The 12,201-nt window shown below is 36.8% G+C and overlaps 1 protein-coding gene across 2 annotated transcripts in view; it reads left to right on the forward strand.

The window, feature by feature from the left end:
• klhl2 (kelch like family member 2) overlaps positions 1-12,201 on the forward strand; it is a 55,171-nt gene that overhangs the window by 24,688 nt on the left and 18,282 nt on the right. For both annotated transcript variants that reach the window (XM_008118126.3, XM_008118127.3), the window contains 2 exons: positions 3,867-4,029; positions 10,253-10,362. In XM_008118126.3, coding sequence (XP_008116333.2) covers positions 3,867-4,029; positions 10,253-10,362 — 273 coding nt within the window. The remainder of the gene's footprint in view (positions 1-3,866; positions 4,030-10,252; positions 10,363-12,201) is intronic.

The following is a 12,201-nucleotide window of genomic DNA, read 5'->3' on the forward strand; positions in this document are numbered from 1 at the left end:
TATCCAATATGGTGTTATTTATCAACAAAGATACCTGGCTTCACACAGGCTAGAATTGCTAGTGTTTTGATCAACCAAAATCTTCAAGCAAACCCATGCATGCATCATGAGATCCATGCATCATGTAGATACCACAGAGCCAATGCTTCTTCATCCCCCGAGTATTTGGCTTGTGTAAATGCACCCTTTGTTTGTCTCACTAGCAAATAAGAGCTTTGCATTTTGCTAGACATTATTGAGATTGGAACTGTGTTTACTTCAAAGTCAGTCTTATTGAATATATGAAAGGTTCACACTCAAATAAGTGTGAATAGGACTGCAGCCTACAGATAGGTAAGCTAGCATATCACATCCTGCTATGTACTATCTTAGTATTTTTTATTATTAATGCATTTATTATTACTGTTATTATTCACAATCTTATCTTTTGTGACCTCAGTATATGTAATGGCTCCAAGTGTTTAGATTAGTAACAACAACAACAACAACAAGTATTCTAATAGTCTAAGCACTTTTTATTTTTTATAATAATGCTATTATTTAATCATCATATACTAATTTCAGACAACGAGATCATAAAAGGCAAGCTGGTGACTTCTAATGGCACACTATGCAAATTACATACATGATTTTGCTTTCATGGTGTTTCTGAGAATGCAGGATTCCAGGTTACCTTAGAATAATTACTGTTGATTTATTCTTGATGTTATTCCCTCAATCTAGATGTCTTTGGACATATCAGACTAATACTCCCAATGTCCTCATAGCCAACAAGGGACATCTGGTGACCATTGGGTTGAAAAAGCTTGACATATTGGAGGGGAAGTCTGCCTGTCTGTCTCTTGAAACCCATATAACACATTTGCAGATAAAAATACACAGATTGGTTTCAAATGCAGCCACAATAAAGAATGTATGTTAGATGTCCTAGCAATATGCTATATTTAGTCTTAGATACTATAAGCAACATTCCTAGATGTTTTCTTGGTTAAAAGCTTGTCTGTTTATGATGAGCCCTCCAGTGTATAAATAGCAACATCTGTCTGGGAAAATGCACAGAACTCTGGTATGTTAGATGGAGTTCACTATGTAAAACATGCTCAATATGGAAATTTTATTATTTATTTATACTCGGCTTTTATCCCAAGATCCAAGGTGGCACCATACTAGGTATTAAATATTTGTTAGGGAAGAGAGCGTGCTGGAAAAGTATGAATGTTTTAGACAAAGGTCTTTGCTTGCTGTATAAACAAGGCTTGGACATCAAGTTGAGCGGAAACTGATGCTGAAAAGCTGTGTTTTGGGAGGCATTATCCTTGTAAGGATTTGTTTCTAAAATCATTTTAATCTGAAATTGATGATTACTAAGAGATTTCTTGGGTGAAAGGGAAAGTGTTGCTTTTTAGCTCTTTGCTACAGATGTCAACATGCATTTTTAGCTTCCTTCAGTGCCACCCACCCATTACTACAGCTATTTATCTTGTATCATGTTTTCTTGAAAGACAAGTCATGCAAACTTGGAATATTTCTGCCAGGGGCATTTTTACAGTTCCATATTTACTTACTAAATACACGGGAACCCCAAAAGCACAATGTTTAGGGTGAAAGAGATTTAGAAGACTGTACCTGTACTCCTTGTCTATTATGTTAAACCTAGCAATCCTTGATCATGTATTTAAATCTGGAAATGCAAATGTTAGTGAGATCACAAACTGCAAGGGGCAGGGAAATCAGTTATTTGATATATAAAGGCAGGGATTCCAATTTATCTTTATCTATGATTTGATTATGTTGGACATGTCCCAGTAATAGCATTGCATTTTTATCTCTTTCATATGCAATTTTTAGAAATAGAAATTGCCAGCAAAAACAATTCAAACTTCATAAACCTAATGTACGGAGAAGCTCCACATTAACCTTGCATGAGTTTTGTGACCCTGTAGCTGGGTGCCCTACGATTTGACAAGTACATCTTCTAACAGTCTGATCCAAATATAGTATTAATGAGAGGCTGTCAAATTCCTTTTCAAATAATCTGTAATGCCATTTATTAGGACCATAATTTTCAAAGGCAGAATGTAAGTCTAATGAGTGTTTTTATTGTCAAAGGCTTACCTTCAAGGCTTTTAGAATATTGTGAAGGAAAGTCACATAAACAAATGTAATAAGGAGAAGCTGAAATCACAGCAAACAATGTCATTTGCTTTCTCATCATTCAGTGATTCTCCTACAGTGTTACTGGAACAAAATCAGTCCATACTTCTTGGCTTCCATTTTCATCTATTACCGTGTATATTTTTTCTATAACTTCATAAATCAAAATAAGTGTGCAAGGGAAGAATTAGAAAAGAAGTAGACGAAGTGGAAAGTAAATTCTATTCTCATAACAATAAAGATAAATACCCAAGCACCACATTTCTAAAATCAAATTGCTTTTTTTTTTCAACCTAACTCAAAATTCTTGGGGGGAAAAAAACTATCTTGTTATCCACCCTTTTCTAATTTCTGAAACATTTTTGCAATGAATGGTATATCTAAGGCACAACAAATCATCTTCACCCAGTAGCAACTTTTAACTGTTGAGGACACCGCTTTTGGATCTAGTAGAAAACTATGGCTACAAAACAAGGCCTTTTTTGAAAACATGATTTAAGATTGGCTTCCAACTCCTTGTCTTTTTTGAAATACATTGTCCATTGTGTCCCAGTTCAGTGCTAGAAGTGAGGTTAACATAGTTTTGCAGCTAGTTTCTCAGCTTGCATGAATGGTGAGGGAAAGTGACAAGCAAAGGGTTGCATGCAAGTCCTGAAATTATGCTTCAGCTTAAGTGGCCAAAGGATCCCCCAGTGGCGCAATGAATTAACCCCTGAGCTGCTGAACTTGCTGATCGAAAGGTCCAGGGAGCTCCTGCTGTTAACCCCAGATTCTGCCAACCTAGCAAGTTCAAAAACATGCAAATGTGAATAGATCAATAGGGAGGAAGGTAACGGTGGGAAGGTAATGGTGCTCCATGCATTCATGCTGGCCACATGACCTTGAAGGTGTCTACGGACAACTCTAGCTCTTCAGCTTAGAAATGGAGATGAGCACCAACCCTAGAGTCGGACACAACTATAACTTAATGTCAGGGGAAACCTTTACCCTATAATCTTTAAGTGGCCAAATGGGTATTGTTTGTTTGTAGTGATCCAGTGTTTGGCAACTACAGTTTACAAAGCAATGTAATGATGGCTACGATGAACATATAATTTACTAGCATACATACCCAGCATTGCCCGGATGTTGAAGGGGTCACTGCTCCCTGCTTTCCTTCTCTTTCCCTCCCCTCATATCTTTCCCCCTTTCCTTTCCTTATTCCTTTTCTGAATCAGAGTGAACCCTGTTGGAATAAATAACTAACACTGAAAGTTACTTTAGAGGTGCCCTGGAAGAGCTAGAAAATTCTGAGAGATATATTGTTAACATGGTGGAAGTATACCACATACTGGAAGAACAAGACAAGCTATGTGAGGCTGCAGTAACTTTTTGGAGTGCAAACTAATTTTGCACTTTGAAATTAATCTGCAGCAATTGGAGTTAACCAAGGAGACTGAAACTTGAACACTTTAAAAGCACCTGAAAAAGTCAAATGTCAAAAGATTAATTGGAATGGCCCCTGTAAAGTTGGGACAATTGGAAAGTATGAGCTTTTAAAAACACTGGTTAAGTAAGAAGGTGATTTTAAATGCTGGTCTACCATGGTTCCATCCTTTTTCTAAGTTGTACTAATTCTAATACTCGTGCATTTTTCTCAAGAAGTTTTTTATCCCTTTTCGTGTTTATTATGAAATTGACTGCACAAACTCATCTAGTTTTGATCGTTTTAGGTGCTTCTCCCGGCAGCTAGTTTATTGCAGTTGCAGGATGTCAAGAAGAGCTGCTGTGACTTTTTGGAAACCCAGCTTCATCCTGTCAATTGCTTGGGCATCCGTGCTTTCGCTGACATGCATGCGTGCATAGAACTTCTGAACAAGGCCAACATGTATGCAGGCAAGTGCAATGCCAGTTCTCCAAATAAAAAAATGAAATTAGGCTGTGATATTGTTTCTAACTATTCCTAATTTGGTAGCCTTTGAATGATGCCAAGGGAAACTAGAGCAGCAGTGAGTGAAAAATAAAAGCCCTGCAACTGAGTGATTTCATTTTTTGGCACAAAAGAAAATTTCATGATATAGTTGGAAAACTGAATAGGTTTAAAAACAAATACTCATTTTAATAAGGCAGTTTCAACATCAAATCTTGATGTTCCTTCCTAGTAATCTGTCAAAATAGTAATTATAAATATTAGGCTAAATCCAATTAATAGTCCCAGATAATGTAGACCCATGGTATGACCTACTGAATAAGTCAGTACTTTTGCAAAAGTACTGTTGATTTAGTAGGCTTACACTAATTTGGACTAGCAAATGGATTTAGGCCAGAGCTTACCACTGTACAATAGGTGCTGTAATAGCTGTCAGAAGGCAACAATAACTAAAATCTTGTGTAATCAGCATCTGTGTGTATGAGGAATGCAGATTTGTGTTATTCTATGCTTATAGTTTTAGAAATTGAAGACTAAATGAAAGTTTCTGTTCCCCACATTAACCTCTCTTTTTTGTCTATCACTTCATAACATGAAGTTTTTAATCAAATCTGTACAAGAGGCCAATACTGAAGAAGTCTTTTCATACTGTGTTTTCTTCTGAAGTGTTCAAGACACTCATGTTACTACTGTTAAACTGGCTAATATTTCATAATGTTTTAACATTATTCAGATTACGTGTTGGCTCTGTACTACCTTTGAGAAGATCCCACCTAACTGTGGCAACATTTGTGTTTTGTGCTGCAGTCTTAAAAATGAAACACACTTTCTTTTTAAAACAATCTGGACTTTTACATCATTAATTTTTCCAGTAGGAACATAAGTGACCTTGTGGGCAAGCATCTAGCACTGTGGGGAATAAATGACAATAATAGCTGAGGTCAAGCATCACAGCCAAACTATTGACTCTTGTCCTGAGCATACACAAGAATAATTAGGCTCAGGAGAGCAGGAGAAGGAAGCAGTTCTGCCTTAACTGAAACTGGTTGGAAGAAGAAATGCTTTTGTACTTGAAGGTAAGCAATGACATCAGAACTCTGTACTCTGAACAATTTGCTTATCCAAGATGCAAAAAATATTCTGAGTTTATTAAGATTCCAAATAATGATTTACCTGTAACACCCAAACATGATGCACATTTTAAACTGAACTTTGCTAGTTTTCTTTCTAGCTGAGTACATCTTTAAAAATAACGATGTAGTGCATTAATAATTTGAAACAGTTTAATAATTTAAAATGTGTTTTGTTTTGTTTTTTAATTTAAACATGTAATCTGAACTACAGGTATATTAATTGCAGTAGCACTCTAGTTTCTACATAATGTCAAATGTCCAGGAAAAGTGGCCTGGGAAAATTATGCATTCGACCAAGGATAAGCAAAGTGTATCCCTTGGGGCACATGTGGCCCTTATGTCACTAAAGCCTCCCATAACCTTCTAAAAAACCCAGTCTTTAAAAAAAAAGTTGAATTGATTTGGGGGAGAAACTTCTTTTCTGCCTGAAAACTGTTCAGACTATGCCCAAATGACAGTGGCTGACTCTCCAAGGCCCCTTAGACCTTCTCAAAACACAAAAGAATTTGTGAAAATCAGCTCAAAATCAGCTAATACAGTGACCAGAAGTAACATTCCATCTCTTTGGTTATTCCAGAATGTGCGAATGTGCCTACCTGGTGGGTGCAAGGTAGAAGAATGTCACCTGCACTCTGTGCAGTTGACTATTTCTGTATTGGAGAGAGTGAACAGTCCCAAAAAAAGATTCAACAGCTCTTCCCATGACAAATGTGTCAGTCTATGTGTCAGTTTAACTGTCATGGCAATATCTTATGGAGTCCTGGGACTTGCATTTTAGGGAGAGGTATTCAGAATTCTCAGCCAGACAGCTATAGTACCCCACCAAATTCCAGACTCCAGGATTCCATAGCATGTTTCAGTAGCATTTAAAGTGGAATCATTGTTCTGTAACTGTATAGTCTGAAAGAGCTCCTGAATGTAGGACCCATTCCTTCTTTGAGTAATTTGACTTTCCTAAGAAGAAGAGACCCTGGGGAGTTGAATTTCAATAGAAAACAAGATGATTTAGCATAGCGGTACTCTAAAAACAAGGACATGTCAAAATTTAGATGGCATTCACTGAAACATGAATGTATCATTAGGAGGAATTGCTCTTTGGCAGTAACACATCCTTGGGATTTTCTCACCATAGATGGCATAAATATATGGATAAGATAACATTGGCAATAGCTCACTATCTTAATCCATATTTCTTGAATCTAATTACTAGGGAAGTAGATTCAAAGTCAGCAAAGGAGACTCAAATGTCTCATCTGCTTGACTTGGAGATTTAAATTAAAAAATTAGGAATATAATACTAAAAAGGATAACAGCATAACAACAGCAGTGATCACTCAAAAACTGAATTAGTGCTTGGCTTATTGAAATGTTGAAGATTTAAAGACTGTGTGATTAGGAAATATTTACAAAATGCAGGTAGGTCTTTGCATGGCAGAACATTGTTATTGTTTGCTAGAAATTCATTTCAGGATTGCATGCATACAATGTACATTTAGAATATTTTTGAACTATTTCTCCACCTAAAAAGCTAAATCTTTTGGGACTGACCAAATCATAGTGTGATGATAAATTCAAAGATTTTTGCCAGTCATTTACAGGACAGTGAAGAAGAGGCTGAGTTGATTTACCGTATATAATACTCGTGTATTAACTGACCGGAATATAAGCCGAGGCACTTAATTTTACCACAAACAGTGGGAAAAATTATTGGCTCGGGTATAAGACGAGGGTGGGAAATGCAGCAGCTACTGGTAAATTTAAAAAAAAAAAGATACCAATAAAATTACATTAATTGAGGCATCAATAGGTTAAATGTTTTGAATATTTACATAAAACTGTAATTTAAGATAATAAGACTTTAATAAGATTGTCCAACTCTGATTTCCTATATATTCAAGTATAAGCCAACCCGAATATAAGCTGGCCAGAACCCTCACTCCAGCATAAGCCGATGGGGGCTTTTTCAGCCCTAAAAAGTAAGTATTAAGTAAAAGTTTATTTATATACCGCCCTCTCTCCCGAAAGGGACTCAGGGAGGTTTCCAATATAAAATCAGCATAAAACATTGTACAATAAAACACTGAAAACACTATAAAACGCTATAAGAATACAAAAAGAAAATAACAATTGACTAAAACAATCACTTAAACAGAAGCAATATAATCACTCAAATAACATATAAATCACAGAAGAAGAAAAAAGACCACTGGGATGGAGGAGAGGATGGCCTGGATGGGCCACTAGAACTAAAGTGCAATGTTACATTCTAAGATGCTTTGGGGAAGAGGAATAAAGTGCAGTATTTCAAGTCAAAGAGATGGCCTGTACAACTACTATAGCTATGGGCTCGGTTATCCAAAGGCGCAGCGGAAGAGCCAGGTTTTAAGCAGCTTTTTGAAGGAAGCCAGGGTGGGTGCTTACCGGATTTCCTCCGGAAGGGAATTCCAGATCTGGGGAGCAACAATACAGAAGGCCCGCTCCCTCGTCCCCACCAACTGAGCCTGGGATGGTGAAAAAGGGCTGAAAGTCAGCTTATACTTGAGTATATACAGTACTATATTTCTTTAATGCCATTGGTTGTAAAATGCTCACTAATTTCATTACCACCAACAGAAAAAATGCTTTATTTATATATAAAGCCACATTTCTAAGATGCACCCCATTTTAGAGATGTTTGTATGGGGAAAAGTGTGTATTAAAATTGAAAAAATACAATTTATAGGCAATGGATTTTATGGTCTTGTACTCTGCTCTGCAAAAGGCTTGTTAAAAACTTGCAAATGCAAGAGATCCTTGAGTGATGAATGAAGGTACTAGTGTGTTGTGTTTTCCCTATACACACTAGAAAGCAATTTGACTGAAGTTTTTGTGCCACTTCCACTTTCCAAATATTCTTCAAGAGCAGTCCTGCACATTACAGTACCTTAAATAAAAAGGAGCCATAGCATATGCCCTTGAGGCTAAATTTGATTAACAAAGACATCGCTGATGTTTAACCTCTGATATTTTATATAAGTCTTTCTAGAAATTAGCCGTGTTCCTAGAAATTGCCAAGCTTTGGCAAATGAAAAGGCACTTACAACTAACATGTTTTGCAACCATTTGTGAACTGCGTGCTCCTGCTTTACCAGATATGCTAGATTAATGTTCTGGGTTCAAGACACATGCCTTTCATTGCAGGGCCCAACCAGTTCTTAGCTGTAAACTGACTGAGCCCTGAATTACCATTTTAGACTTATTGTTTTGTATAATGTACATTTCTCTGCTGTTCCCTCACAAAAGAAGATATATCAAAATACTGAACAAGATTGCCTAGGCAACCCAGTTCTAAACAGGCAGCTGATCGCAGCATTGCCTCTTCAGATACCCTTTTCCCTCCGGGGGAACCTGAAAACATTAAGTGAGTGAGATTGTGTGTTGAAACTCTGAGAGCAAAACAGCCTTGAGAGAGGAAGAGGGAGGAGAAAATCAATATTGTGAAAGGGACAATTTCCTAATCACCTCTTTGGTGTTTTTATGGTTGAATAATTTCTGTACATAGGTTATCAGTTCACCTTTCAGTTTTGTGCTGCTAAGTGAAATTTGCAACATAAATGTTTAAATGTGTAATATTCCCATCCTGTATACCAGCCACCCACCCATACCCTCTTTCAAGATATCTCTTACATTGTGCCCTGAATTTTACATTACCATTGCACTTTAAATGATCTATTATGTGATTCCCAAGCTAAATAGGGCTAACCATGGTTAGTTCCTAAATTGGGAAACCTCTGGGGAATGCTAGGGATCACTGTGTAGATTTAGGAGAGAATTCTGCTTGAACCCATGAAAAACCATTGCCAGAGAGTTAGTAAAACTGGACTAGATGGACAAGTGGTCAGATTTCATGTAAGACAACTGCCCACTGTCGTGTTGCCTTTCACATTAGATTTCCTCCCTGTGCCCTCTAACAAACCTATGGGCATTACTGAGTCTTTTGATATCTTTCTCTCTTGTGCATGGATATGCTATTCTGGCTACAGAAACTTCAGCATATTTGCCCCTAAACATCATCCAAAATTTATGATGTCCTTTCAGATTGCCCTCCTCTCTGTTTTTAGATAGTTGCTTGATATATGGCCTGCTTTATCAAAACGTCCCCGTCCCCCCCTAAATTGCTGCATTTTTAATGCAATCTTTGGCAATTAATATGTTTGAACTTGGATTAAACTTTGATTTCTTTGTTGAAGGGAAAAAACACTAAAAATGGAAAATCATCTTTCTCTTGTTTTTGCAAAGTGGATATTGCCTTCGGACTACAATTCCTTCTAGCACAGTGACTTTAGTTTTCAAGGCTGTTGCTAAACTCTGTTTTTTAACTCGAGGTCTCTTCTGTAATTGGGATCTTACTAAAAAAAATATTTTGAGAAATCACAGACAATGTTCTATTTTATCTAGAGATATAACTGTTCTCATGGGACCAAAATAATTAAGTTGGTTGATTTAATAAATGGGATCTCCATACTGAAGAATGTGCTGCTATGCTTGTATGCATTCACTGTGTGCCCTACCAAGTAGCTATTGGAACTGAAGTGAAAATTCAACATCTACTGAATCTATACAGATTACTATTAACTGTATTTGTATCCAGCCTTTTACCTAAGACTGAGATTCAAGGTGGCGTACACATTGAAAATATTATAGTTAAAATATATAGAAAGTCAGCATTAAAGTTCACTTAAAATAGTAACAATATCAAAAGCATAGGCTTTTAAAATATTTCAGAAGTTAAAAATAAAATTTAAAGGAATACAGCTTTTACCAAGCCTTATCTTTAAAAGCTGCCAACAATAACAGCCTGTGTGAATAAAGTTTTTGCTTTTTGAAAGGAGAGCAAGGAGCGGAGCATACTGACCTCTCTCAAAAGGTATTTCCAAAATTCAGGGGCAGATACAGAGAAAACTCTCATATTTCCATCAACCATACCTATCATTGACATAAAGGAAAGTATATTTTATTGCTGACCACATTGCAGCAGGGTATTATGTTCCTAATACTTGTCTTTCTCTCCAAACAGAACAGCACTTTACAGAGGTTGTACTCACAGAGGAGTTTCTGAACATGGGTGTAGAACAGGTGTGCAGCTTAATATCAAGTGATAAACTTACAATAACATCTGAGGAAAAGGTAAGATAACTTCCCTTTAATTTGGATGCAATTTTCTTAAATCCTGGAGCCTGATTAGATGGAATGAAGCCATTTTTAATCTATCAGTTTTATCTGTTCTTAGACTTTAAAAGCCTTACATGGGAGAAGGTCATGTGAACCATTCCATACTGTCTGTACCACGTAATGCTGCAAGTCTATTTTGTCCTGCTCCAGTGGCCATGTTGGCTAAGGATTCTAAAAGTCTAGAACAGTATTTTCAACTTTATTTATTCGTTCATTTGATTGACACTATCTTTCAAGCTCTGTGATAGTGCCATTTTTGGCCATTTGAGGATAATTTAAGAAATAAGAAAAAGCTCTATAAATATCTCACAGGAGAACATAAATGAAGGTACTTAGTCAGCCTTCTCAGGTTCTATAAAAAAAAAGACCTCTTTGTAGATGCTGCTACCTCACCACATACTGTGGGATCGCCTGCACAAGGGCCTCCGAAAATTGTTCAGTCATCCCTCCATATGCACAGATTTTGCATCCATAGATTCAGTCATCCATGGCTTGATTTTTTTAAAAAAAAATCAAAGATCAAACCTTAATTTTCCTATTTTATATAATGGATACCATTTTAGTATGCCATTGTATATAATGAGACTTCAGCATCAGTGGATTTTGGTATCCATGGGGTGATCCTGGACTCAAACACAAGCAGATACCAAGGACTCACTGTATAGAGCCAGTATCACATAGTGGATAGAGTGCTGGACTGCAACGTGGGAAAACAGGGTTCAGATCTCCACTCTGCCATGAAAACCATTGAATTTGCTTGGGCACATCACACACTCTTAACCTCAGAAAGCCCTGTGATAATTTGCCTTAGGATCACTATCGGAAACTACTTGAGGGCACACAATGTCAACAGTAAGTTGGTTAATGTGGAAACAGATGATTCTGCAGATAATCTCGATCCCAAGCTGATAGGATTCTATAAAATATGTAAAACACTTTGAATTAGATTTGTATTGTTGCTAGTGTACTGTTAGAAGTGGCAGTCTTTCCATTCAGTTTCCATTAGCTGATTTCAATCAGGTGCCTGGAAGCTCTATTATGGAATAGTTACAGTTGTGGGGCAGTGTTCAAAAATGTCTTGCTGTATAACACATTGCTGTCACCCAGTTTGAATGATACGAACTATGGAAGAATTGTGAGCAACAAAAAACAATCCTGTATCTAAAAGAAATTAAGTGAGCTGTCGTAATTACTTGAATGCAGAGAGCAGTGCAAGGCAACATCATATGACACTGAATGTGGGCTGAGATGTAGGTTAAGCAAACCATGTGCACTTTGAGCATATGTCAGAGTTGTTGTGATCACTTTGCTTTGCCAAATGTCTAGGTCCTGTGTGGGTTTTCCACCCCTTAATGAGGGCTGACACTTTACTGTAACCTCACAGTATAACTCCCCGAGGCTTGGCAGGATTGCAGTACTGTCAGCCCACATCTCAACCTGCTTGAAGAATTATGTGATTATTATCCTTTGACTAAATCAGCACCAGACTTTTAAGAGAGGGTACTTTAATTTCATTTGAACTGAACATTTTAAAGTATCCATATAGATTTCATGTCTGTGTATATAATATTGTAATTTTATCTGAATTCTCTTTTATCAAACTTGAGTTTTGCATGCCAACAGGATATATAGTATTTAGGGATGCTAGTGTAAAATCCATAATTTAGTAATCAGAATTCTACTTATACATGAGCTCAACTTATATATCAGTGTATGTGATAGTTCCAAGCAGATGTGTAAGATTGCATTGTGAAATGTGCCTTATAAATAAAGCCCTTTCATCTTTAGTGTTCC

The sequence above is a fragment of the Anolis carolinensis genome, chromosome 5, assembly GCF_035594765.1.
Source record: "Anolis carolinensis isolate JA03-04 chromosome 5, rAnoCar3.1.pri, whole genome shotgun sequence".
Lineage (NCBI taxonomy): Eukaryota > Metazoa > Chordata > Lepidosauria > Squamata > Dactyloidae > Anolis > Anolis carolinensis.